This window comes from Dreissena polymorpha, chromosome 1, assembly GCF_020536995.1.
Source record: "Dreissena polymorpha isolate Duluth1 chromosome 1, UMN_Dpol_1.0, whole genome shotgun sequence".
Lineage (NCBI taxonomy): Eukaryota > Metazoa > Mollusca > Bivalvia > Myida > Dreissenidae > Dreissena > Dreissena polymorpha.
In genome coordinates this window covers 153,360,920-153,385,768 of record NC_068355.1, presented here as the reverse complement: position 1 = coordinate 153,385,768, position 24,849 = coordinate 153,360,920, and the positions used below count along the sequence as shown (strand labels likewise).

General features: G+C 36.0%; 1 protein-coding gene across 1 annotated transcript in view; it reads left to right on the top strand.

Moving 5' to 3' along the window:
* LOC127856546 (nitric oxide synthase, brain-like) overlaps positions 1-24,849 on the top strand; it is a 56,989-nt gene that overhangs the window by 12,562 nt on the left and 19,578 nt on the right. The window contains 11 exon segments of the mRNA XM_052392825.1: positions 6,382-6,649; positions 6,651-7,745; positions 10,843-10,979; positions 16,143-16,305; positions 19,400-19,491; positions 20,799-20,940; positions 21,896-22,035; positions 22,203-22,377; positions 22,723-22,824; positions 23,147-23,341; positions 23,837-23,937. Coding sequence (XP_052248785.1) covers positions 6,449-6,649; positions 6,651-7,745; positions 10,843-10,979; positions 16,143-16,305; positions 19,400-19,491; positions 20,799-20,940; positions 21,896-22,035; positions 22,203-22,377; positions 22,723-22,824; positions 23,147-23,341; positions 23,837-23,937 — 2,543 coding nt within the window. The 5' untranslated portion in view covers positions 6,382-6,448.

Here is a 24,849-nt window from a genome sequence, read left to right as displayed (position 1 = left end):
ATTGCATTTGGGACCAATTTAATCAAGTTCATAGTCACTGTTACTGACATGGAAAAAATGTGTCCTTAAATAATTTGAGCATGTACGGATGTATTGTGCTTTAGTTTTGTGTGACGGCGGCTTAAAGTTAGACCCAACTTTGGATTGCTCATTAATCAACTATTCAATTCAAAACGATGAAACATGGTTTTACGGCGTTGTCATATTTTGTAACTCACATGGGAACAACGTTCTCACGGTTATCGTTTGTCCGTCTTGTCTTGTGAGCAAATTGCCAGGTGAACACTCCAGATGTCACATTTATTTGCCAATGATATATCGACTTAGTTCGAAACTGGGTCGCAGGGGATTATGAACAAATTTATTATGTTAAATTAAAACAGAAAGCGCGTGAACCTTTTCGTGGCCCATTTTAAAGCCCAATCTCAAAGAAACGTGGTCAGAAAACTTTTCCCGATGATACCTTGGTCGAGTTTTTGGTAATGTGGGGTGAACAAAATTAGGTCGCTTTGTCTAATTAAATTTAAAGCTTTTCAACACTCTAGATGCAACAGCTAATGTCTATTAATCATTAAACTTGGAATAACACATTTGTTATGATATAATTGCCATGTTTAAAACTGTGTTACATGTGGTAAACATCTCTGGAATTTCTACGAGGGCACTGAACAGCCTATGAGCTGATATATTTGATCAAATAACTATATCTTTTGACGACAATAAACTTAACAGCATAGTATTCTACGATTCCTTTGAATAAGTTTGACAACAATGTCTTATATTCAAACTGAAACAAATGGTATATGTGTACGTATACTGGAATGGATGGAAAGTTACTTGTCTTTACGTACCCAAAAGTATTTGTTGGTTCATCAAAATCTCGGTCATTTGAAGTAAATGACGGTGCCCATAGGGGCTTAGTATTTGAACAATTGCGTTTCTGATTTATGTTAAGGATACTGTAAAAAATCGTGTTAGTTTTTTCCCCAGATTTTGGCTGACTTTATTTCCTATCATGCACATCTTCATTAGCTTTTCTCAAGTAAATTTGGACGGCGACCTTGTTAATTTTCATCACAAGACAACGTGGTCAATTATATTTACAACACAAAACTATGTTTCCTTTCCTTTAATATTTGGTTATGTAGGCGTAATAATTGTTGATAATTAGAAAAAAATATTGGTCTTACGTTACGCAGCGATGGCAAATGGAACATTAATAACATCCATAAATCGGCGTCGAAAATCGAAGGACACGTGGAAAAACTCACTTAGAAAATGCCAAAAACAAATATACTTTGCCTACATGCGGCCATTACTAACATACTCGTGCACTGTGTTGGACGATTGTTCTTTGTATTATGAGCAATCATCAGAAAAAAACGTAGCCGCGCATGTTGACGTAGGCTTAACCAGATACGACTTCATAGAAATCTTTATACTGAATTTAAATCGCTATGTCTTGACAAACGAAGAAGTAATATTGAATTCAGTAATACCTACAAAATACACAAAGGCGAGTATCGCGATATAACTAACATTCCCCCACAAAAAGTTTATACACAGTCCTCCTGCAACATGAGAGCTGCATAATACTTCATTATTTTTATGTAAAAAAAGACTTTATTCACGCTTGTTAAAAGGATCTGCCTTTGATGTATGTAATTCGTTACCTATTCTTTTCTGAAACCACTTTAAAATGTAAAGCTTTGTTGAAACTATTATTGCGATTATTATTATGTATGCGACAATAATCCCCAGCAGTTCAACACTGGAGATAGAAAGCTTCCAATTACGCATGCCCGTTTAAGAAATGATTGCAGAAACCTTAACTTATTTAATAAATATTTGCGCATGTGGAAATGAAGTTGAACATGTGGATCATTACTTCTTTCAACGCCACACTTACCTTTTGCAGCGAATTGCATTTTTTAATGCACTACCATCATTTCAAACCCTGAAATGTGAGCTCCTCCTTAACGGTAAGATATCTTAAAACGACAAAAACAGACTTGGTTCAGGTTCATAGATATATAGAAAAAACAGTTAATAGTTGTCTATCGCAACCGTTGTTTATTTTTGGTGTTTTCACTTCATATACACTTATATTTGTTAATGCAGCATCAACATACTAAAACAATATCCCGGAAAAATCAAAATAATGCATTTGAATATCAACCGTACTTTCGTTTGACAACTGATCATGCATGTACGATGTGAACCTAAATTTAGTTTTAGTGCAGATTCGTTCATACGACACAAAGCCACAATTTTGTTTTACGGATCATTTCGGCTTAGAGGACTGGGTGAGTCACGTAAAATATGGTATATAAAATATATTTTTAATAAACAACTGGTAGCAAGATGAGTTGCAGATAATTGGTCAGTAACCACATTTTAACTAACTCCTTTTACCTGTTAATTTTTTTCAGCTCAATTCAACAGTGAAAAATGCCCATAATATCACTTTAAGGTATAAGAATAAATCCTTGAATACGTTTGAAATCGGTGACAACATTTCACGTTGCGGGGATGATAACCGTGTAAAATGAATGCATTAACAATGGAATTTCAGAGCAATAACACATGCTTATTAAATCAAGTAATTCGGATGTATTTCACATCGCCATTAGCAGCATAAAACTGGTTTTTTGTATACACTACTTGAAATTGTTAAACAAAAATGTTTTTAAAAAGTTATTTCAAATAAAGCACCACTTAGCGTCGTATTTCAATCCATTTAAGTTAAAAGGTGGAACCCAGAAAGCCACGTGAGCCTGCAACTTGGTATTGTGTTATTGTTGTCCAACATGTATTTACGGTCAAATATGTTCATTGGTAACAATGTTTTTTTTTTGGTTTTGGAAATGCAATATGTTTAAAAATAACAACTTGGTCATAAAATGAAATTAATAAATAGCTTGTAAACACTCGAGAAGCCACATTTATTGCAAACATTTTCCTAAAAACTAGATCACAACAGGTGTCCCAATGATAGGTTGGCCCAGTTGGGAACTGATACGTGAAAACAAATCCTATGTCGCTGTTTGAATCTTCTTTTTGCAGTTTTTTTTACAAGTTATACGCGCATCAACTGGTATCTCGTTCTCGATGTAATTTTAAATATATAAAACCGCTCCGACCAATCCGAACGTAGCTTGCATACGAGTGTAGGCTAATGTAAACAAAGAGATACAACGCGTTTTCGTTGTTATTATATATTTCCAATAGATTTTAAACACTTAGGTTTCTATCAAAGCACCGCACATAGTTGAATCAATGTTAACATCTCTTTTTGCGGGATATTATAGACGTCTAATCAGTGTTTTCGGGTAATTGCTTTAAACCGATTGTACATGTAAATAACCCTTATCACGTAAAGAGGACACATATAATAACCAATCTTCAAGAAACTTTATTGTCGTCTCGTTCATTCAATATCTGAGCAAAGTTGTATACGTGAGATCAAAAACTTAACTTAAGAAATCCTTAACAAATCTGGAAAAAAAAATTGTTCAGAGCATTTTACTAGATGACATCTTGACCGAGGTCGCATCTGGGTCCTATTGGGTAAAATATAAGGTCAATAGGTCAAATTGGAAAAAAACTTGTGAACTCCACATTTTTCATGAAACTTGGTCGCAGCTTTTAAAACTAACAATAATACCATCATTTTCAATCAAAAAATTATCAAAGTTAGTGTGCAGAGTTGTTTTTTTTAATTATAGATTTTACCTTTCATATCATTTTGGGTGCATCACTTGGGAAGATTTTAAAGAGTACTTTGTCATTCATTGAACGAGACAATTAACAATTGGGAAGATTTATTAAAGTGTATGAACGAGAGCTAGTGAATAACTAGCGGGTAAGACGGACTAAGTCAAGCGTGATGACCAAATAACTAACTCATAGTAACGACACATTATTTTGACCGTCTGCTTCCAAGCACCCGACATTACGGAAAGTAGTCGTGAGTAAAGATGGTAATCAGTAAAATTATCTGTTCAGTTAAAAGGGCCTGTTCACATATTTTGGCATGTATTGAAGTTTGTCATTAAATTCTTTATAATGATAAATGTAAACATTGGATAAAAAAAGCTCCATTAAAAAAATAAAGAAAGAAGTCCCCCTCAACTGGGCTCGAACCACTGACCCCTGGAGTATCTACCGCCTAGACCACTCGACCATCCGTATTCATGCTATGTGTGATGCATTTTATACTTTAGCATAGCAGTCCTCTTCGCATCACAAAATTTAACGACAACAACAGAACTCCCCGGTTATTCAATCGTTTCGCGTTGCAACGTTTAATAATTTTAAGGTTTTTAAATCGTCAAATGATGCATATAATGGATATTTTAAAGCATGGTAAATGCTAAGTATAACTGTTTCCTCATAAATATCATAACTACAACGAACATTTGCGAATCGGAAACCTTTTTTTTAATTTTGTCAATTAACCAAAACGTGAAAAGGCCCCTTTAAACTAGCTGTTCTTTAATCAACAGGGTTTAAAAATATGATATAGAAAGCAGCACATTTTACTTTCATTGAGTCGTGATCATAAATCACTCACTCATGCTTAGGCTTATAAAGTTGTGATGATATGATAACGTACCGACTTATTTAACGGTGGTTACGTGTTAAACGACTCGTAGTTATGTATTTCTCAGTCGTTTTATGAAGATAATATTGCGTGAAAACAAGACTACTAAAGAGTGGCAATAACACAATACATCAAAATATACAATCAAAAATATAATGAGTAATAAAATCGTGGAAACGATACAAATTCAAATTAACATCTATGTCACAGTAATAAAGACATCCATAAGAATAGGTTTTCACATCGTCAAGTTAAAAGTTATCCGAAGTACTAGTATCCTTTTTCGGGAACCAAATTGTCTGCAACATAATAAATATGATCTATTAAAACATGCTTTATCTTCGTTTATATTCAAATGAATACTTTAAAATTTGTGTATTTGAAGCACAGTGTTTACTCTTCATGCTGGAATAGCACACACTTTTTTGCAAGTTGTCTTTTATTTTGTATTTTTATTTTGTTAAAATTAGTACTAATTATTCAGTGTATTCTGTTTTCCGATTTCCTATATTTTGACAAAAACCTACTACTCATCATTGAAATATATATTCACAATACAAAAGGACATACAATTTATCAACTCCGCAATCAAACTCCGATGTCCCAAAAACTAATATTAAGGATATACGTTTAAAAACACGAGGAATTTATCTTTCGCGCGTGAATTGTTCTCTGTTAGCGAAGTGCCATCCGTTATCGAAGCATCGCCATACCCAGCGTGAAACTGTCAATTCTAGTGTATCAAAGCTATTACCATGGATATTCTAAGACAAATATAGACATGTTAACGTTCGGGTTTAAAAGTTTTGTCAAATAGAAAGACACGTATGATAACAATAAACAAAACAATAAATCATACTTAAGGACTTAAATATTGTAAAGACATCGTAATCTTCAAATTTGAAAATTGTCACTAGCAACCATAGAAACACCATCAGAATGATTGCGCCCTACTATTCAGGTGAAAAATATATGATTGTTTATTTTTATAAAAAAGAACGGCAAACTAAATAATTTAATTTTAACTAAGGAGCCCATTCTCATTTGAACGCTCGTAATGGATAGTATGCCAATGAATGCTTAAACAAAATTAGCCATATGAATTCATATTTTATTAGAAGCCGGAGTCAATGAATAGCAATTAACCATCGATAACTCAACGTCCATCGATAGTGTAATGCTTGCGTAAAATACCACTGATGTAAAGTTGGAATTTTACTCAAATGCACTACAAAGGATCACATGCTCGATGTGTTGTGGATATGTATTCACAATTTGGTTAGATCATGCGCAGTTAGTTGTCTGATAAGTAAGATCGTTAATATAACTTTGTAAGTACCATAGTTTGCACTTACACTTTTCAAATAAGTTTTAAGAAACTGTTCATCTTTGTACGTATTTGGTACCACAGTGTCATCGTCCGGTGCGAAAATTACATTCTGCGTCATAATTCACATGCATTTTTCAAACATGCATATAAATTTGTGACGCCTGTGCTCATTTTCGAGTATTCAATGAGCGTGAGCGTAGCTTATTTAATAGTACCGCTTTAACATATGTTAAAGCGGTACTATTAAATGAGCTCATTGAATACTCGAAAATGAGCACATATATATATATATACAGGTTTAACTTGCGTGTGTTTTTACTTGTCAAAATTACAAATCTCAAAATTAAGCGCGGATAATTAAAAAAATATATTGGCAAATGCAAGTAAAATATCTAAAATACATTATCGATTACATTGTCAGACATTAATGTAACTTTTTTTTCAGGTTAAGTTAACACGTCTTGATTATTGAGAACACCTTCGTACAAGTTGTCGCTGATACTTGGAAAAAAATGGATTCCAAGAGCGCTTCGAACGCATCAAACATCATTCGAGTAAAACTACTCAAGCAGAAAAAACAAGGACTCGGATTTTTAGTGAGAAAGAGGTCGAGAGCTCCTCACGTGGTCGTATCTGACCTCGTGCCACATGGTATTGCCGCCGAGAGCGGATTAGTTCAAATAGGTGACGTCATATTAAAGGTCGATGACACCTGATTTAGAAAACCTGGCCTACGAGGAGTCTCTGGACGTTTTGAAGAGGCTGCCCACTGATGTCCCAGTCGTTCTAATACTCAAGGGACCGGAGGGTTATACGTCCTACCTGGAAACGAGGTTTTCACCCGATGGCAAACCGCGAACTACCCGAGTTACACGACCTATTATTAATAACGACAGTATTATTGGACGCCTACGCAAAACGTTTTCAGCAACCGCTCCTGCACCGGCATGCAGAACGAAACAAACGCAAGTCGAGTGCGATGAACCGCTTGCATGTTTGTCAGGGCGTACCAGCGAAGTTTACATTACAAATAACGCAACTAGTGAGCCAGTCTCGGCTAATTTAGACGCAAAAGGACATGCGCGCTGTCAGCACAATTCCTGTAAGACTAATGAATCTAAACATTTAGATTCAAATTTAAATCACTCCTCGGACACTAGGGCGCTTAATGAGTTGACGCCGTCGTCAAATGCAAATTCGTTGCATAATAGCCACAGTTTGGACAAAACAGATTCTTTGTTAACGCGATCGTCGCATTGTAACGGGATTAACGACGTACGAAGTAATAAGTCTGAACCATTAGTCTCAGATTCCATTAACGTTAGTCAAGAATGTGAAAGTGGTATTGTCATTAGAGAGTGCGAAGAGAACCGGAATAACAAACGACACACTCCGATTGCTGATCAGAACTTGCACCAGGCGCAGTATTCGAATAGAGACCAAGCGCAGTATTCGAATAGAGACCAAGGAACAACCAACGGTTCTTCGTCGAAGTCTCATTTACGCTTTAGTGAAATGTCGGAACAGAACGGTCGCATTTCCGTCGCTGAAAACGGAACTGTCTCACAACTGAAGCATGACGGTAAACTCACGAACAGGAACGTCGTGAGCGAAGATAGCGGCATCGGCTCTCGGCGCTCTAGCGACGATTACATAAAAAATGGTCTCGATTTGGACTCGCAAGTAAAGGAAGCATCCGCCTCCGGAAAAGAATCCATTGCCCCAGCAGTCAGAAAATTTGTCAAATTACGTCACGTGGGCCAGGAACGACCAGTGTGTTCAGATACATTGCACACAAAATGTATCGAAGTAAGTTATTTTTTGCACTTACGTTTCCGATATATTCTAGCTCTCTTTTCATTAACCTAACAAAATAAGAAACAGCAGAAACACGTAACAATGTCATACACTTGGTTTGGGGATTTCTGCTCGTATATCTTCTCAGAAGCTCCACTTTAAATAACATGAACATAAATTATGTTGTATTTGGAAAAGCTTTTAGTTCCAAGCGATACTTCTGGAAAGATATTACAGCTCTTTACACATTGTTTGTAAAAAACTAAATTGTGTGCGATGCCTCAAAATGTGTTCTAAAAAAGTCCGTAAACAGTTGCAATAAATCCATTTATTTCGTAAATTAATGACATGACAACAGACTTAAACTTGATAAATATATAAATTATCTGATTCTAACTTTGCCTTGAAATATATTTTGAAATAAAGGCTATGCGAGCTATAACTTAGTGGAAAACGCCTGATTAAAGTAACCTACACTATCATACATTTACTTAACTAGCTAGCTATGTTTAATTCATTAAAATTTTGATAATTGTCTATAACATTTAACATGAAAAAGTCGGGTTACCAGCGTCATTAGTAATAAATCTTCGGACATACGACTTATAAATACAAGGTTATAATAATAACCGGATAAAGCCGAATACGCTATAAAAAAATAAAAAAAACATTTTCACTTATTATGAACAATTGCTGTCCGAACGATCCGATATTATCCGAAACAAAGCAAATGAAAATGAAATGATTACATACAGGCTTATAGATTTCATCTGGTTATACTTTTTTTCAATTCCCGCATCGGTAATTTTAATGACTAATACTGCGAAAAACTTTTAAGAATTTTAATATATCATGATCATCTGTTTAAGGAATGCTAATTCATCCGGTTTTACCTTCTAATTTAGTTTGACATTACATGATTTGACGGGTTTATTGCTTTGATGCTTGCCTTTAAAACCCCACTCCAAAATATTTTCAAAACATTACTTGCTTACCGGTACATCGTTTTATACATTATATTGGACAATATACCTAACGTCACCTTCGTGAATTCGGTTAAGTGATGACAATTTCGTTAGCAATTATTGATTGTATTTTTCAGCGGAATGTATACGCGGAATGTCTGGGAAAACCTTTTGAAGAAACCGAGTAGGAATACCCCGTTTGTGCCAAGTGTCAAAAGTTTAATGTTCAACGTACGATCGAAACTCTTTCGAACATCAACATAATTAAACGCATTTTGTTCAAAAGAATCTGTTTCAAGTCAAATACATTTTCTTTTTTGTTTTTCAGAACTGACGCCCTTTTAAAACGATTTATGTTTTCTAAAGTTTGGCATTAAGTGGAAATGGACATTTTTCTTTTTAAGACTGACCTTCATTTCGTAAATATGTTTCCACATTTCGCTTCCCTGATTCGATGCGATTCATTCATCTGTGCTACGAGGCTCCAGTTTCCGCTATTATGTATATTGGTATTTCGCCTTAATGCATTTAGCAATCATTATAAAATGTATTAACACAACATCTGTCGCTCGGTATACCGTTTTATGGCATATTAAATGAAAACTACGTAATGAGTTTAAGTGAATGATAGATTATTACAATTTAATATTCAACAAATCTACCTTCCTCATAACAATAGTAGTATGCTTCACGCTAGGGGCGCAATTTTCAATATATCATGCACAAATGTTTATATTTTTAACTTTGTGGTTATGTTAACATTAAAAATGTTTCGCACAATCGGTAATGTTATAGATTTAAGATATGCATGCTATTCTGCGAAAAAGTGTTGTGTATTGACACAAATTCACTCGGCTTTTCTCGGAATATAAACATCCATGCAGGCGTAAAAATCGCGTATCAAAACTTGCCGATATATAGTTTCAATGCAAAATAAATCTTACACTCAAGTTTTCATTTTGCTCGGTTTATCTTTCTAATGTATGCGGGTCCTGGTTTTATGAAATGATGGATGTTTATTTAATGTAACAATGGGTCAGCGCGTGCGCTCAAACCAACTTTTCCGCTTATCAATCCGTTTGACACCGGGTTACAAATAATAAGGGGTCTCGATAATATGATACTCTTGATAATAGTTGACATTGAAACTACACCGGACTTAGAACACTAAGGGATCTCGATAATATGATACTCTTGATAATAGTTGACCTTGAAACTAGATTTGAATATCTACCTGCACATTTTTCATAAAAATGTAGGTATTCAGATCTAGTTGCAAGTTTTTTAACAAGAATATTATACGATAGAGGACCTATGCTGAATAGGACAATATTGGATCTTGGGGCGGAAGGTTAACCCATTTATGCCTAGCGTCTAGAAAAAGGCCTTGGCAAACAGCGTAGACCCAGATGAGATGCCGCATGATGCGGCGTGTCATTAGGATCTACGCTGTTTGCTTAAAGGAATTTCTGTAAGAAATATTCTAAATCTAGAAATAAATATACTAGAAATCCCTAATTTTGGAAATAAATTGATCCAATTTAGAAGGATGGGAGAGTCCACTTGGCATAAATGAGTTAAGGCCTAGCCGTAGAACTGGTATAGCCAGAACATCCACTTATCGACCATGCATTTGATGTCCCTGCGACCGATAACCTCACCACTACTGCCCCTATCAATAGCACTTCCATTCAATATGTTATTAAAGCAAACGCCACAAGCGCCATTGACACAATCACTGGACTGCTTACAACATTATTGACACCAACACCTGCACTAGCAGCACTACCACAACAACGTTCACAACTACCGCTACCTCCGTTCGTTCCTGGTTGAATTTCTGCTCATTTACCTTAACCCATTCATGCCTAGCGTCTAGAAAAAAGGACTTGACAAACAGCGTAGACCCAGATGAGACGCCGCATGATGCGGCGCCTCATCATGGTCTGCGCTGTTTGCTTAAAGGAATTTCTGTAAGGAATATTCTAAATCTAGAAATAAATATACTAGAAATCCCTAATTTTGGAAATAAATTGATCCAATTTTGAAGGATGGGATAGTCCACTAGGCATAAATGGGTTAAGTAGCTAAAACACTATACCCGTACATTGGATATGCTGTTCACATCATGATTTCCAATTCAGAGCGTGTCATGCTCTCAGAGATTCTGCACGGGGTCGATCATGGACCAGACATTTGCCGGCCCTGAGCCACGCCCACGTGAAGAAATGCTTGTGCAAGCACGTGACTTCATAAACCAGTACTACCAATCAATCAAAAGGTACGGTCGCGTTGTTCAAATACTTTGATTTTTTAACTAATTTTTTTCAGTATAGCGTCCGCTGACTAGATGCGCGCGCATCTAATAGTGCCCGCTACAATGTTAGTTATTTGTAACATTTGTTTTATAACGCAAAGATTTTTCGAGTACTGTTTCCTTTGTTTACAAAAATGTGCATTGTGTATTATTGTTTTACACCGGTACATATCATTAATAGTAACTGATAAATATTTATAGAATTTATATTGTGTTGTTTATTTTTTATTTCTATTGACATTTATCTTCACAAAAATGTTCGGTATAATATAAAAAATAGAAAACCTCACTCGAGACCCAATGGCAGAATAGTGACCAGCCAGGCAGCCCCAAATAGTATATGCTATTTGGGGCTGCCTGGCTGGTCACTATTCTGCCATAGGGCCCTCAGTGAGGTTTTCTATTTCTTAAATTATTATAGTAATCTGCGTCATATCGATAAACTACACTAATTTACAACTTCGGCGGAAATCCTGGTATACAAACGCTCCGTTCAGTGCCTACATACTGAAATTCGAGAGAAACAACTGTGTATATTACTAATATATATGTAGATATAAATTAAGTTTAATGCTCCTAAACAAGTAATTTGCATGTAACAAGCCATTTAAGCCAAATTTTGTCGTTGGTTTAAGTGAGAACCTTTTTCGCTCATAAAAACTTATATATGATCAACTCATTTTTGTAAAATGTTATGTCATGCTTCATATAGTTTATGTCATGAGTTAATAATGTACAAAAGAACAAAAATGATGTGCTTCAAACAATGATTAGTACCTGCTGCTTATTCACTAGAGCTTATTTTAGGAGCCAGTGTAAATATTTGCTCTAAATAATGCAACCCAACATTTCCACGCTAAGAATTGTTTTGAAAAAAAAACTTGTCATAATCAATGTAAACAAAGTATAAGTGACTTACGTAACAGAAAATTGGTAATTCTATAAAAAATGAATTATTATGATTTATAAAAAACCTTATAAATACATATTACATCATAACTTTTATATTACATGAAAAGTGTTGGTTCAATAAATTTTATCGAAAAACTATACACCAAATGTAAAAAAATCATATATATAATTGCAACTCAAAACGTGTGTACCCATTGTTCTGAACATTTGAACATGTAGTAATTGGTTCTTTCAAAAATGAATGAGTCGTGCTCTGTGAAAAAGGGTTTTAATGCGTGTGCGTAAAGTGTTGACCCAGATTAGCTTGTGTAGTCCGCACATGCTAATCAGGGACGACACTTTCCGGAAAGAGTCGTCCCTGATTAGCCTGTGCGGACTGCACATACAAATCTAGTACGACACTTTACGCATTTGCATTAAACCCCCTTTTCACAGAGCGCGACTCATTTTTAATGGTACCTATCAATTCAACCCGACTAATGTAATCATCGATGCATGAAGCACATTCAACCCATAAAATTGTCTAACATGAATAGTAATTATAATTAATTTTAATTATTTTCGGTCTATCAGTTTATTAATCTGTGTTAATATTTGTGAACTATATTTTATTAATTGTTGTCTTGCAAGTCGTTTTAAGTGACAGGGTATTTAATTAATTATGTTTTTGCAATACGTTTTGTATTGCTGTACCTGAGAAAGAAACCCACTTTAAATAAACATAAAATCCATACAACAGGAAATTATTGTTTGACATGTAAGTTCAAATAAGTTTATTTTTCGTATTATGCGATGGATATGACGAGGTACATGCTTCAAAAATTATTAACTTCTTCATTTGAAGTTGATTTATATAGATCTGAAAATATACATTTATGAATTATGTTCAAGGTCATTGATATATATATTTCTTTCTGACGATAATAATATAATATCTGTTGTATTGGGAAAGCGGCGTAATTTAAGAATGCAGGTATGTATTATGCACAAGTATGCGAGCTACCTAAGTATTAATAGTGAACACTGAAGTGTATTCGTGCCTGCCCCCAAGGTCTCGTTTAGTGACAATTGCAGTGAGGTATCACAATTTACATTTGGATCACTTAACTGATTCAGAATAAACGTTTAAAATGGGTTATACCATATTAAAAACACAAACAATTCAAAGCGCTAAAGGCAATGAAGTTGTTTGCATAGTCTTAGACGCAACTCAGTTTTCAAAATTATGTTATAGGTTTTTTATATCGCAAGTTTGAAATTAACACAACCCATTCAAATTTATAAAGAGTGTTTCTTAAAGCACATGTCGAGATGCGGGTGCACTGTTTATCCTCATATTTGTTAAAGAGATAACTTAGACAAAATAACAACATTTTGTCTTTGTTTTCGCAATTGGTTGCTGCACTGGCAACCACCTTTAGAATGTTGGTTGCCTTGCTTAAGAATAACAAGCCTAGAATCATGTACATGTTGTGTTATGTGTATCTAATACTTTTTTTTATTTTCTTTAAATTATTGAGCAACAATTTTGCCAACATGACAAACTTTTAATGCATCATGTCGTGTTGTGAGCCGAAATTGAATCATTTCCTATGCCTAATTGATCCACAGTCGCCAATTTGTATTCTATGTTAAATTGGGTTGAGTTGTTTCAAGCTTGAAAAAGCTAGTTGCCCTGCCTTTCAGCCCAACTAAAACCAGCTTTTGAAGTTGAGTTTCCCGGGCTTAAATCTACTGGCCCCAAGCTAACAGGCAACCACTAAACCTGTAAGTTAGTCATGATGTAAGATCTGACAGTGTATTGAACTCATTCAATTTGCAAGTCTGAAGACCTTAAGGGGTGTTTCGGCAGTTTTGCTGATTTGTTTCCATCTAATAGATTTTGTCCAAAATTTATATTTAAGATATTTATACAAATATTATTTGAAAATTTTAAAAAAACATAGGGTCACCGGCCTTGTTTTTATTTTATTCACCACTATATATCATGTACTTTTTCAATAAAACTGAAAAATCTCTTATCACGTAAAAATTATGTATAACCAATGAAATTGACAACATGTAGATATTATGTAAGCTAAGAAACAGCATATACCAATTAAGTAAACCACACACCACCAATAACATGGAGTACACAAATTAAATTTTTAGAATTTTATTTTTCTTAATTTTTCTGTCAATCATAAAAACGTCATTTTTTTTACTATTGTAACCACATAAATGGAATTTAATTTTTTTCTGTCTAATAGAATTCTTCGAAACTGCTCAAATATGTTCATATACGTATTGTCATCATAAAACACAAATGAAAAAGGGGGTCACCGCACTTTTAACAGAGATTTTTTGTTTTAACCATCCCTACCGTCTACGTAAAATTTTATAAAATACAGCAATTAGGCACCGGTACATAGATTTTTAGAAATATGCATAAACATTAGAAATTGTTTGCAATCTTAACTGTGATCACAACAGCTTACCAGAAGACATTAATAAAAAACAACATTTAATCACAAACATAAGACCATACAGTATCAAACTCGACCTTAATCATTAATAACTTACATGTACTTGTTCACAGATTTTGGCATGTTTTTAAGTTTGTGCTTTTATGCTTTAAATTGATGAATGTAAACAGCAGGACTAAAGAGCTCCAGTATAAAACAAGTATGAAATTAAAAAAAGAAAAAAAAAGTTTAAAAAAATAACCCCACCTGGGATCAAACCACTGGCTATTGTATTATGAACCAACTCGGTCATTTCTGATGATATTGATAACACAAATATTGAGTTGTGATAATAGCAGCATCGGTGTTGCTATAAATATATCCTCGATTAAATAAACTGCCGCAAAACCCCTTAAAGGGAGCTGTTCACGTTTTGGTAAATTGACAAAATTAAACGATTTAATAATTTGGAGAGTTATGGTGTCATTTTTTCATACTACGAGGATTGTTTATATTAAGTTAAAAATACATCTCACATTGTATGAGCATGGATGGTCGAGTGGTCTAAACGATAGACTTTCATTCCAGTGATCAGTGGTTCGAGTCCAGTTGAGGATAACTTTTTTTTTTCTTTAATTTTATTCTTGTTTTTAATGGACTTTTAAGAGCCAATGTTTACATTTATAAATATTAAGCATTTAATGGCAAACGGTGAAAAGGTCTCTTTTAGATGTTTACATGTAAATGCCACAAGGTAAAAATTTAGAACTTATTGGTTGTGTATTTGATTGAAAAGTGATTTTGATTATTTGCTTTGTCAGCGAGGTTACTTTGAAGTTATTATCACTTTTATCTTTTTTTTCAAATCATTAATAGGAAAGATAATTTAAGATTCATTTTTGGGAAAACACGGCTTAATGCATATGCATCAATCGTCATCCCAGGACCAGAGACTCTCTTTAAACGAAAAACACCATAACATTAAAAAGTATCGTCCTTGATTAGCTTGTGCGCATTGCACAGGCTAATCAGTGTGTATATGACATCACTTATTCGACATGCATTAAACCCCGTTTTCCCCTGAACGCAGCCAATATGTACAGATTTTAATAACAAACTGGCAAATGTCGTCGCACAAGCTGTTAAACACTATTGATTGTACCAGTGGTGAAGTATATACAGGCAAATCAGTGAGCACAGGCAGATGCGGTGGTAATCGTTATGAGCGTAGTTAAGTGCAGACCGACTTGAATTTAATGCCAGTAACATTAGTTGTTCGCAAGCGAACAACTAAAAATCAACGTTCCTTTGGCAATAATTATTGCAACTCTACTAAATTCTATTCAAGGACCGCAAAGGTGTCCTCATGTAATTCGACTACAGTAGAATTGCAATAACTCGAGCTGGCGATTACTCGAAAACTGGCGATTACTCGAGCATTAAAGAAAGTCCCTAGCATTTTCCTTTAATGTCTATATAAAAATACCCGCGATAACTCAAACATGCGATTTTCGATAACTCGAGGTCGTGTGCCGGTCCCTGAAAGGCAGTTCACACCTAATTTACTGGCAATTATTCGAGGTCGCTTTCTCGTCTGGTCGGTGCTAAAATATTCGAGTTGTGAAAACAGCGCAATCAAGCAGACAATTTAATTTAATTTGGACATTTCATGCACGAATAGTTGAAAACTGATAATATTATTTCGCTGGGACCACGTTATTGAAATATTTCTCGCTTGTCGAATCTGTATCCATTTACCTTTTTTTCGCAGGCTTAACACACCTGCACACACGAGTCGTCTGCAGGAAGTGGATGGCAGCGTGAAGACGACAGGCACATACGAGCTCACCACGGCGGAACTAACGTATGGTGCCAAGACGGCGTGGCGCAACTCAGCACGCTGCATTGGCCGCATCCAGTGGTCCAAACTTCAGGTACTTGTCAATCAGGCCGCGTGTTTTCATACTGATCTAATATCGAATAAAGTCGAGATAAAACGCGAATAAAAATATGAAATTAACGCTGATCACTTTCTTGCTGATGATGCATTTAAACAATTGATACAAGTAATAAATGGCATAAAACAGCGAAATATACCTATATTGGAATGGACGTCGTCATCTTGTTTGTCACGTGAGTACCTCTCATCTTCGATATTGTTCGTAAGAGAATCTAGAAAAAACTATATAATCAATGAAAAAACTTACTTCCGTTACGGTGATACATAAAAATAGAGGGAGAATTCACGTGACAAACATGATGGGGACGTTCATATTAAGCAGTTATATACCCGTTATTGGCGTCGCACTGAAGTGCGGCGACTAGTATGTAATACGTTTTTTTTTTCGCTTATGGGAGAAGTTATTTTACGGATCAATGTATATATTTTTGTTGTCAGAATATCTTGCATAGTGGTGATTTTTGTGTAAATTAGTGTAAATAAGTACTGCATTTGTGCCTATTACATTTACTACAACATTTATTGGCAATGATGCAAAGCTAATTCTTTAATCAATAACTGATCACAGGGACTGGGCAATAATAAAAGATCACAGGGACTGGGCAAATACGCGAACCGGTGAAACTTTCTGGTTTTGTATAAAAACAAAACTTCTTTGTTCCACTATCCAGCAAGCACTGAGTTACTATTAAAGGCGCTATAGAGCGCGAAGCGCGACACGTATTATTAATTGTAATAATGAGTCTTGATAAAGAAAGCAGCCGCTTATCAATGAGGAGCACCAGCACAGCACCCAAGTCTCATTACTAACAAGTACTCCAATAGTTTTTTTGTAAGAACCACATATAGAAGGCCGCAGGCCTGACCCGTATCTTGCCAGTGGTATGGACCCTTTGGTATGGACCTTTAACCCCGCTCACTATCCAGCGTTTAAACTTCCGGGCTTACATTTAAACCGACTATGAATAGCTTATTAATATGTTAGTTAGAAGGTGATTTTTCAAGCGGTTCCTTAGTGTAGTGGTTACACGCTCGCTTCACATAAGAGAGGCCCAAGGTTCGAGCCCCAGTATAATCAAATTATTTTATTTGTGTTTTATGTTAACTTTTTGTTTTGATGTAGACATTTTAGTTTAAATAAATATGCTTTTTTATTGTAACCATTTGTTGTTTTTATTATGCCCATGAAATATATGTGTGAGAGGGTTGGGGGTTCGTAAACACATTAAAACTTTTACAGTGTTTTCATATCAATGAGTACTTAAGCCCTATCGCAAATGAGCAAGAATAAGTTCAGAATCATCTCCCCTTGAAGTTGAGAAAAATATGAAATTACGCTTACAAGTTGGAGCATATTTTTTAAAACCTACACAGTTCTGTTCCATTAATGAAAACTGCACACGGATGCCAGTAAAAAAAGGAAACCAATGTAAATAAAATGAACTATGAAATATTTGGGGGTTACAACACAAAATCATAGATAATGTGTTATATTGGGGGGTTATAACACAACATCATAGATAAAGTTTATTTGGGGGTTATAACACAAAATCATAGATAATGGTTATACCAGTATCTTTTTCTATTTTGTTTAAAATAATCGGCCAATATATTAATATTTACAGTAGGACAAAAATCGTTCAATGTAACTTCATTGAGTGCCTTTTACACTGAAATTCCCGACGCCCTTTGATGCTTTGCATCAATACTTATCTTGTTTTATCTGTATTACATCACTCACACTCGAATGTCAAGCGTTTATTTTCAGAGAATTAGAAGTAAGGTGATTCGCTTAAATATTTAATATGTTTCTACGGAATACCGTTAGGGCCATCGTTGTTACACAATTAAATTCAGAGGGCGAGAATGCGAGAACGCGAGAGTACGTTGACGAGAATGCGACAATACGATGACGACAGTGCGACAATATGATGACGACAGTGCGACAATACGATAGCAAGAATGCGAGAACGCGATGGCGAGAATGCGAGAAAGCGATAGTACTATGTCGAAAAGGCGACAGTGCGACTATACGATGGCGACAATGCGATAGTACGATTGCGACAATGCGATAGTTATATCGTACTGTCGCCATCGTATCATCGCATTCTCGCCATCGCGTTCTCGCATTCTCGCCATCGTATTGTCGCACTGTCGTCATCGTATTGTCTCATACTCGTCATCGTACTCTCGCGTTCTCACATTCTCGCAATGTCGCCATGGTACTATCGCACTGTCGCCATCGTATTTTCGCACTGTCGCCATCGCACTGTCGCATTGTCATAATCGTACTTTTGCGTTCTCGAATTCTCGCCATCACGTTCTCGCATTCTCGCCATCGTATTGTCGCACTTTCGTCATCGTATTGTCGCATTCTCGTCATCGTACTCTCGCGTTCTCGCATTCTCGCACTCTGGATTTTAACGATGGCCCTAACGGTATTCCGTGTGTTACAGTGTAAAACAAATCAAATGCATCTGTCTAAGCGAGACAAAAATATGAATACTAATTGAACACATATACAGATTTGAAAATAACGGGGCATGATTCAGAACAATATTTACGAATTATATTCATGCATATGTTGCATGGACTTAGAGAACCCATAGTTTTCCCAAGTGATATCCATTTTTATCAATCTTACTTTAAATCATCGTTGCGAATAGAACGTTTTTTGCAAACGGCAAATAATCAAATCAAACCGCCAATATTACTTACAATAGCATTTCAATAAATAAGTGCAGTTAAAAATTAAAGTTTAATGGAAATGAAAGTTCTAATATCCTGATGTACAAAACACAACAAGAAAAAACTGTTATTTCGCCAAACTTGAGTACAGTTTACATTTTGTTGCAAAAAAAATATCGAAAGAAAAATGAACGGAAAATCAAATGAAAAACTCACTGCACTGAACTTCGAAAGTCAGGTGCAGAGGAAAAACGCAGCGCCGATCGCCTTGTTAAATAATAATTACGTATACTGTTATCTTTATAACATCTCGAGTGGCGATGGCAATTATAAGGGTTGCACTCAATAAATATTTACCTCACTCAACTGTCCGTGTTCAGGTGTTCGATGCCCGCCACATCACCACTGCGCGTGGCATGTTCGAGGCAATTTGTAACCACATCAAGTACGGCACCAACAAGGGAAACATCAGGTATATTTATTATGTAGATTGAACATTTTAGTCATGCAGTCAGGCATGCTATTACCTCACATGGAAAACATTTGATGTTTCAAAATAATGCGATATTGGAACTGATTATTATTATTATCACATCATTGAGAAACACAATCCGTATAGGACTTTTTCGGTTGCTGTTTCAAGTAAGTTAACTTATCCGTAATAAAGAAACATTTCTTGATTTTTTAAAAGTCAAATAGTAATTCTTGAAATTAAACTTTCTGGTGAAATAAATGTTGAGGCCATTTTGTACCGTATGCTTTTTCGGCAACGCATACATAATGGAATGTTCTTCAAAGTATTAAAGTATAAAGCGCATGATCAGTGTTGCAAAACATAAAATCGTTTGCTCCTCTTTTCTCAAAGTCTTATGTTTTTTTGTCGAAGGATTGTGAAGTAGATTGATTGCATTATGATGCAATTAGATGCTTAATAAACTCCTTTTAAATGTGTAAATTTCATTCTTGATTGACAGTGATTTCAATTGAAGCAGAATCCTGCATTTTGATGCAAGCAAGTTGCAATTTTCTCATTTTTGACTCCTGCAAAAAATTAGTCTTGCATCATTTTGACACATTTGTTTTCAGCAATCAAACTTAAAGGCCCTATAAAGGTGACAAATCCAATTATTATGCATATAAACTGGTCTAATTTTTACCGGATTTCAGTTACTCTTGCATAAGAAATGCTAATAACACAGCTTAGGTGCAACGTAGTCGAGAATTATGGAAGATATACCTGTTGCATAATTGGAGGAAATGTTTACAACTTTGCAACTAACGTGATGTTTAGGCCCAAAGCGGTGACGTTTGCTAAAAATAGCCGAAAAAACATTCCATTTTAATTCTATTTTAAACAACTTTTTACCAGCAGAAAGTAACTTATAAGATCACTACAAACGTTTTAACCATTTAGAAGAGACCTTCTTTGTGAGTGATACCGGAAAACGTTGAAAATCAACGATATATTTTTAGTGACCTGAGTCATTTTCACTTTCACTTTCCCGAGTAAACAGCGATGTATAACCAGAAATTATAATTAATGGAAATAATAAAGCTTCTGCCTAAATGTTTTATTCATTATTGTGATACATAAGCTATTACAAAACCTTAAACATGCATTTAGGAACATTCCAAATTACTTCAGTATTTCAACCATTATCATTTTTATTTTTACCCCTCATTACATTGAGACCTTGGGTCATTTTGACTCCTGGTTTTCAAAATCTACTGAAATCCCTAATTGATGTATAATCCACGTTTATTCCACGCGCCTCACAGGTCGGCGATCACAGTGTTTCCCCCGCGAACGGACGACAAACATGACTTCCGAGTATGGAACTCGCAGTTCATCCGGTACGCAGGCTACAAGCGTGAAGACGGCAGCGTCGTCGGCGATCCATCCAACATCGAGTTGACGGATGTACGTATAATTAACCCATTTATGCCTAGCGTCTAGAAAAAAAGGCCTTGGCAAACAGCGAAGACCCAGATGAGACGCCGCATGACGCATCATGCGGCGACTCATCAGAGTCTGCGCTGTTTGCTTCAAGGAATTTCTGTAAGAAATATTCTAAATATAGAAATAAATATACTAGACATCCCTATTTTTGGAAATAAATTGATCCAATTGAGAAGGGTGGACGAGTCCTCTTGGCATATATGGGTTAATGTTCGGCATTAGGTGTTGTTTAGAATGTTCAGCAGTCTCATTAGAGAGCGATATGTGTGGTTTACATTTGGTTTCAGAGGCGGCAAGGTTTTCTGCCTTATGTTCATTCCGAGCAGCAAATAACGTGTAACGTTTTTGTTATATATACTAATAGTATATCCTGTTGATTTAGTTTGAAAGGGATTGATCGGCAATCAACGGAGCACACGGTTGAGTTTACCATAAACTCTTTGTGTATGCATGTGGGCCGTGCTCTGTACAAAAATGGGCTTTAATTCTTGTGCGTAAAGTGTCGTCCAAGATAAGCCTGTGCAGTTCGCACAGGCTTACAGTGACGACATTTTCCGCTTTTATGGTATATTTCGTTTTCATAAAGTCTCATCTTAGCAATAATCCAGTTAAGGCGGAAAGTGTCGCCTCCTGCACAGGAATGCACATGCTTATCTGTTACGACACTGTACGCACATGCATTTAACCCTCTTTTCACAGAGCACGGCTCTTATCTAAAACTGCATGTGTGTGTATTCAATTAACACTTTACTTGCAATATTCCAAGAATTACCGCCATTGTCATTGACCAATGCCAATAGCTTTCATTTACGAGCTATATGAATATTCGAACGCGCCTTCGCTTAAGATTTTAAATGTATTACATATGACATTATGTGCTGGAGAAAACATGACCCGGTTGTTCCCTTTGTTATAGTTGTGTCAGAAGTTGGGCTGGAAGGGTAAGGGAACGAGGTTCGATGTCCTGCCTCTGCTCCTGCAAGCTAGCGGTCACGACCCAGAACTTTTCGAGATCCCTCCAGAACTCATCTTGGAGGTCAACATAAAACATCCAAAGTGAGTCGAAACAAGGTCAAGTTACAACTAACATAATAAATGACAAAGTGATCAAGGTCAACACATTGATATCAAACATAAGAAAACCCATAATTTGACGGTAGCTTCTTTTGCCTAACTAAGCAAAATTTTGCCGCACATTAAACCTCTTCATAATATCGCTACAGGTTCCCGTGGTTCGCGGACATGGGGCTGAAGTGGTACGCACTTCCAGCAGTGGCTAACATGGTGTTCGACTGCGGCGGCCTGCTCTTTACCGCGGCGCCTTTTAACGGCTGGTACATGGGTACGGAGATAGGGGCCAGAAACTTCTGTGACCCTTATCGATATAACCTACTGGAGGTGGGTTGGCTTAGTTTTGTTTTGTGCAATCCAAAGGCTGAAAGCAAATAAATACTGTTCGATAGTTAAGGGCAGAAATGGTAAGGGTAGTAGAGTGCAAAACATTTACCCCATCTACTCCGAAATGGCTGATTTAATGAAGTCATGGATATTCTCTTTCAGACAACATCTCTATCGGATTTGATATAAAGCTTTGCATTGCAAACACATGCCATCAATCGAAATACTAGTCGCAAGATTACTGATGCATCGTTTTCTGCAAAACGAAAAATAGTTCACGCTATTCATTATTTTTAGATCGTCTAATGAAGTTAATAATATTTACCAATTTGTCTGTTTTATAAGGACATCGCCAAGCGGATAGGCTTTGACACTCGAAAGAGCTCCTCTCTTTGGAAGGATCGAACTCTTGTGGAAATTAACGTGGCGGTACTGCACAGTTACCAGGTACTCACATGGCATTACATAGTTCCGAACCGGTTTGACAATGAGTCTCGTAAATATACTCGCTGTTTGTGTGTACTGCCAAGAACGGTAGTTCAAATTGTTGTTCAACTAGTTATGTGATAGTTTTATATGTACATGTACATTTTTGATTGAATACGTAAAAAAAAGATGGCAAAACACTAACGTTCCAATAATTAAACCAACAAAATCATAAAAATCTAAAAGAAATACTTGGTCTTAAGACTTAAACTGCCTTATCTTAAATTTATTTCGTAAGCAAAATGGTTCTTATCGCCGTTGTATGTTCTACCCATACCCACAGTCTCAAGGAGTCACTATCACTGACCACCACGCCGCCTCGGAGTCGTTTATGAAACACCTGGACAACGAGCAGAAGCTGCGCGGCGGATGTCCGGCCGACTGGGTGTGGGTCGTGCCGCCAATGAGTGGAAGCCTCATGTCCGTCTTCCATCAGGAGATGCTAAATTACAAGCTCAAACCGAGCTTTGAGTATCAGGTAAGCTAGGCAGATATGATGCGCGTTCTGAGAAAACTGGGCATAATGCATGTGCGTAAAGTGTCGTCCCAGATTAGCCTGTGCAGTCCGCACAGGCTCATCAGGGACGAAACTTTCCGCTTTTATGACATTTATCGTTTAAATGAAGTCTCTTCTTAGCAAAAATCAAATGTAGGCAGAAAGTGTCGTCCCTGATTAGCCTGTGCGGACTGCACAGGTTAATCTGGGACGACACTTTACGCACATGCATTATGCCTAGTTTTCTCAGAACACGACTCATATTTTTATATAAACTAGGCAATAGGCATCGATTGTTTTATACTTATCGGCATCGTCCTATTTTCCTGACCTTCACATCACCATCATCGTCATAACCAACAACAAAACAATTAAAAAAAACTTAAGCAACATTATCGGAATCATAATCGTCAATGTCGTCGTCGCAGTCGCTTATAAACAGTCATAATCGTATGACATAATTCTTGTCTCGATCAGGCGGACGCTTGGAAGAATCATGTGTGGAAGAAGGACAAAGAGCGCACCAAGTCCAACACGGAAAGACCACGCAGAAAGATCGGTTTCCGGGAGCTAGCCAGGTACAGAGCCGGAATACTGAAGGCAGCCGTCTCTTGGCGATTTTGTTCATTTTTCTTACAACTGTAAGGTTTTTGTTACGATGTCCTGAATGTTGGTACAAAAGGTATTATGGGAATGACTTGTTTAAATCGGTATAAAAAAAGGTATTATGGAAATGACTTGTTTTAATCGGTCTATGATTATGTGTGCAGATTTTTTACTTGTGACAGAAACGTATTTGGAGTTGTTCTTCTCAGTTTTCTAGCTAGTAAGTACCCATAAATGGCTTTGTATATTTTTGATAAACGCTTCGCGGATAGCGATCGTGTTACAACTTTTGATTCTATCTATTGCAAGCCAAACAGCACTATATACTCGAAGAACATGTAAAACTATAACTTACAATATAAGTATACGGGGATTTAATGTACACGTACCGTCAATTACAACCATACGACAAAACTTTGGCAATGAATCAAACATTCTTGCAATTCAATGTATACTAGTATGTCCTTACAATTGTATGAATTAACATCAAACACTATTTGCTTTGAAAGTTTTTTTTTTTGTATATGAAACATAGCACTGATACAACTAAAAAAGTATGTTTTGTCAAGATTAAATTATATCAGTTATGTGAATTTAGTCCGATTGGCATATTTCTTGCACATTTCAATTCGTAGAAGTGGGTCATATTAGATCATTAATTGCACATTTAATGGAGGCGGATTTGGTCAGACTAATTAACTGTTGCTTGCACATTTCCGGCCGGTGAATTAAGAACGGCTCGCTGAGTCTAGTCCATTAAATGTAAATTGCAGGACGATGCACATCTTTAGATTGGTTTATTTCTTGCATGTTTCAAGACGGTGAATAACGTCAAATTTCTCTACTGCTGGCACATTTCATGACGGTGAATTGTCAAGTTTGTT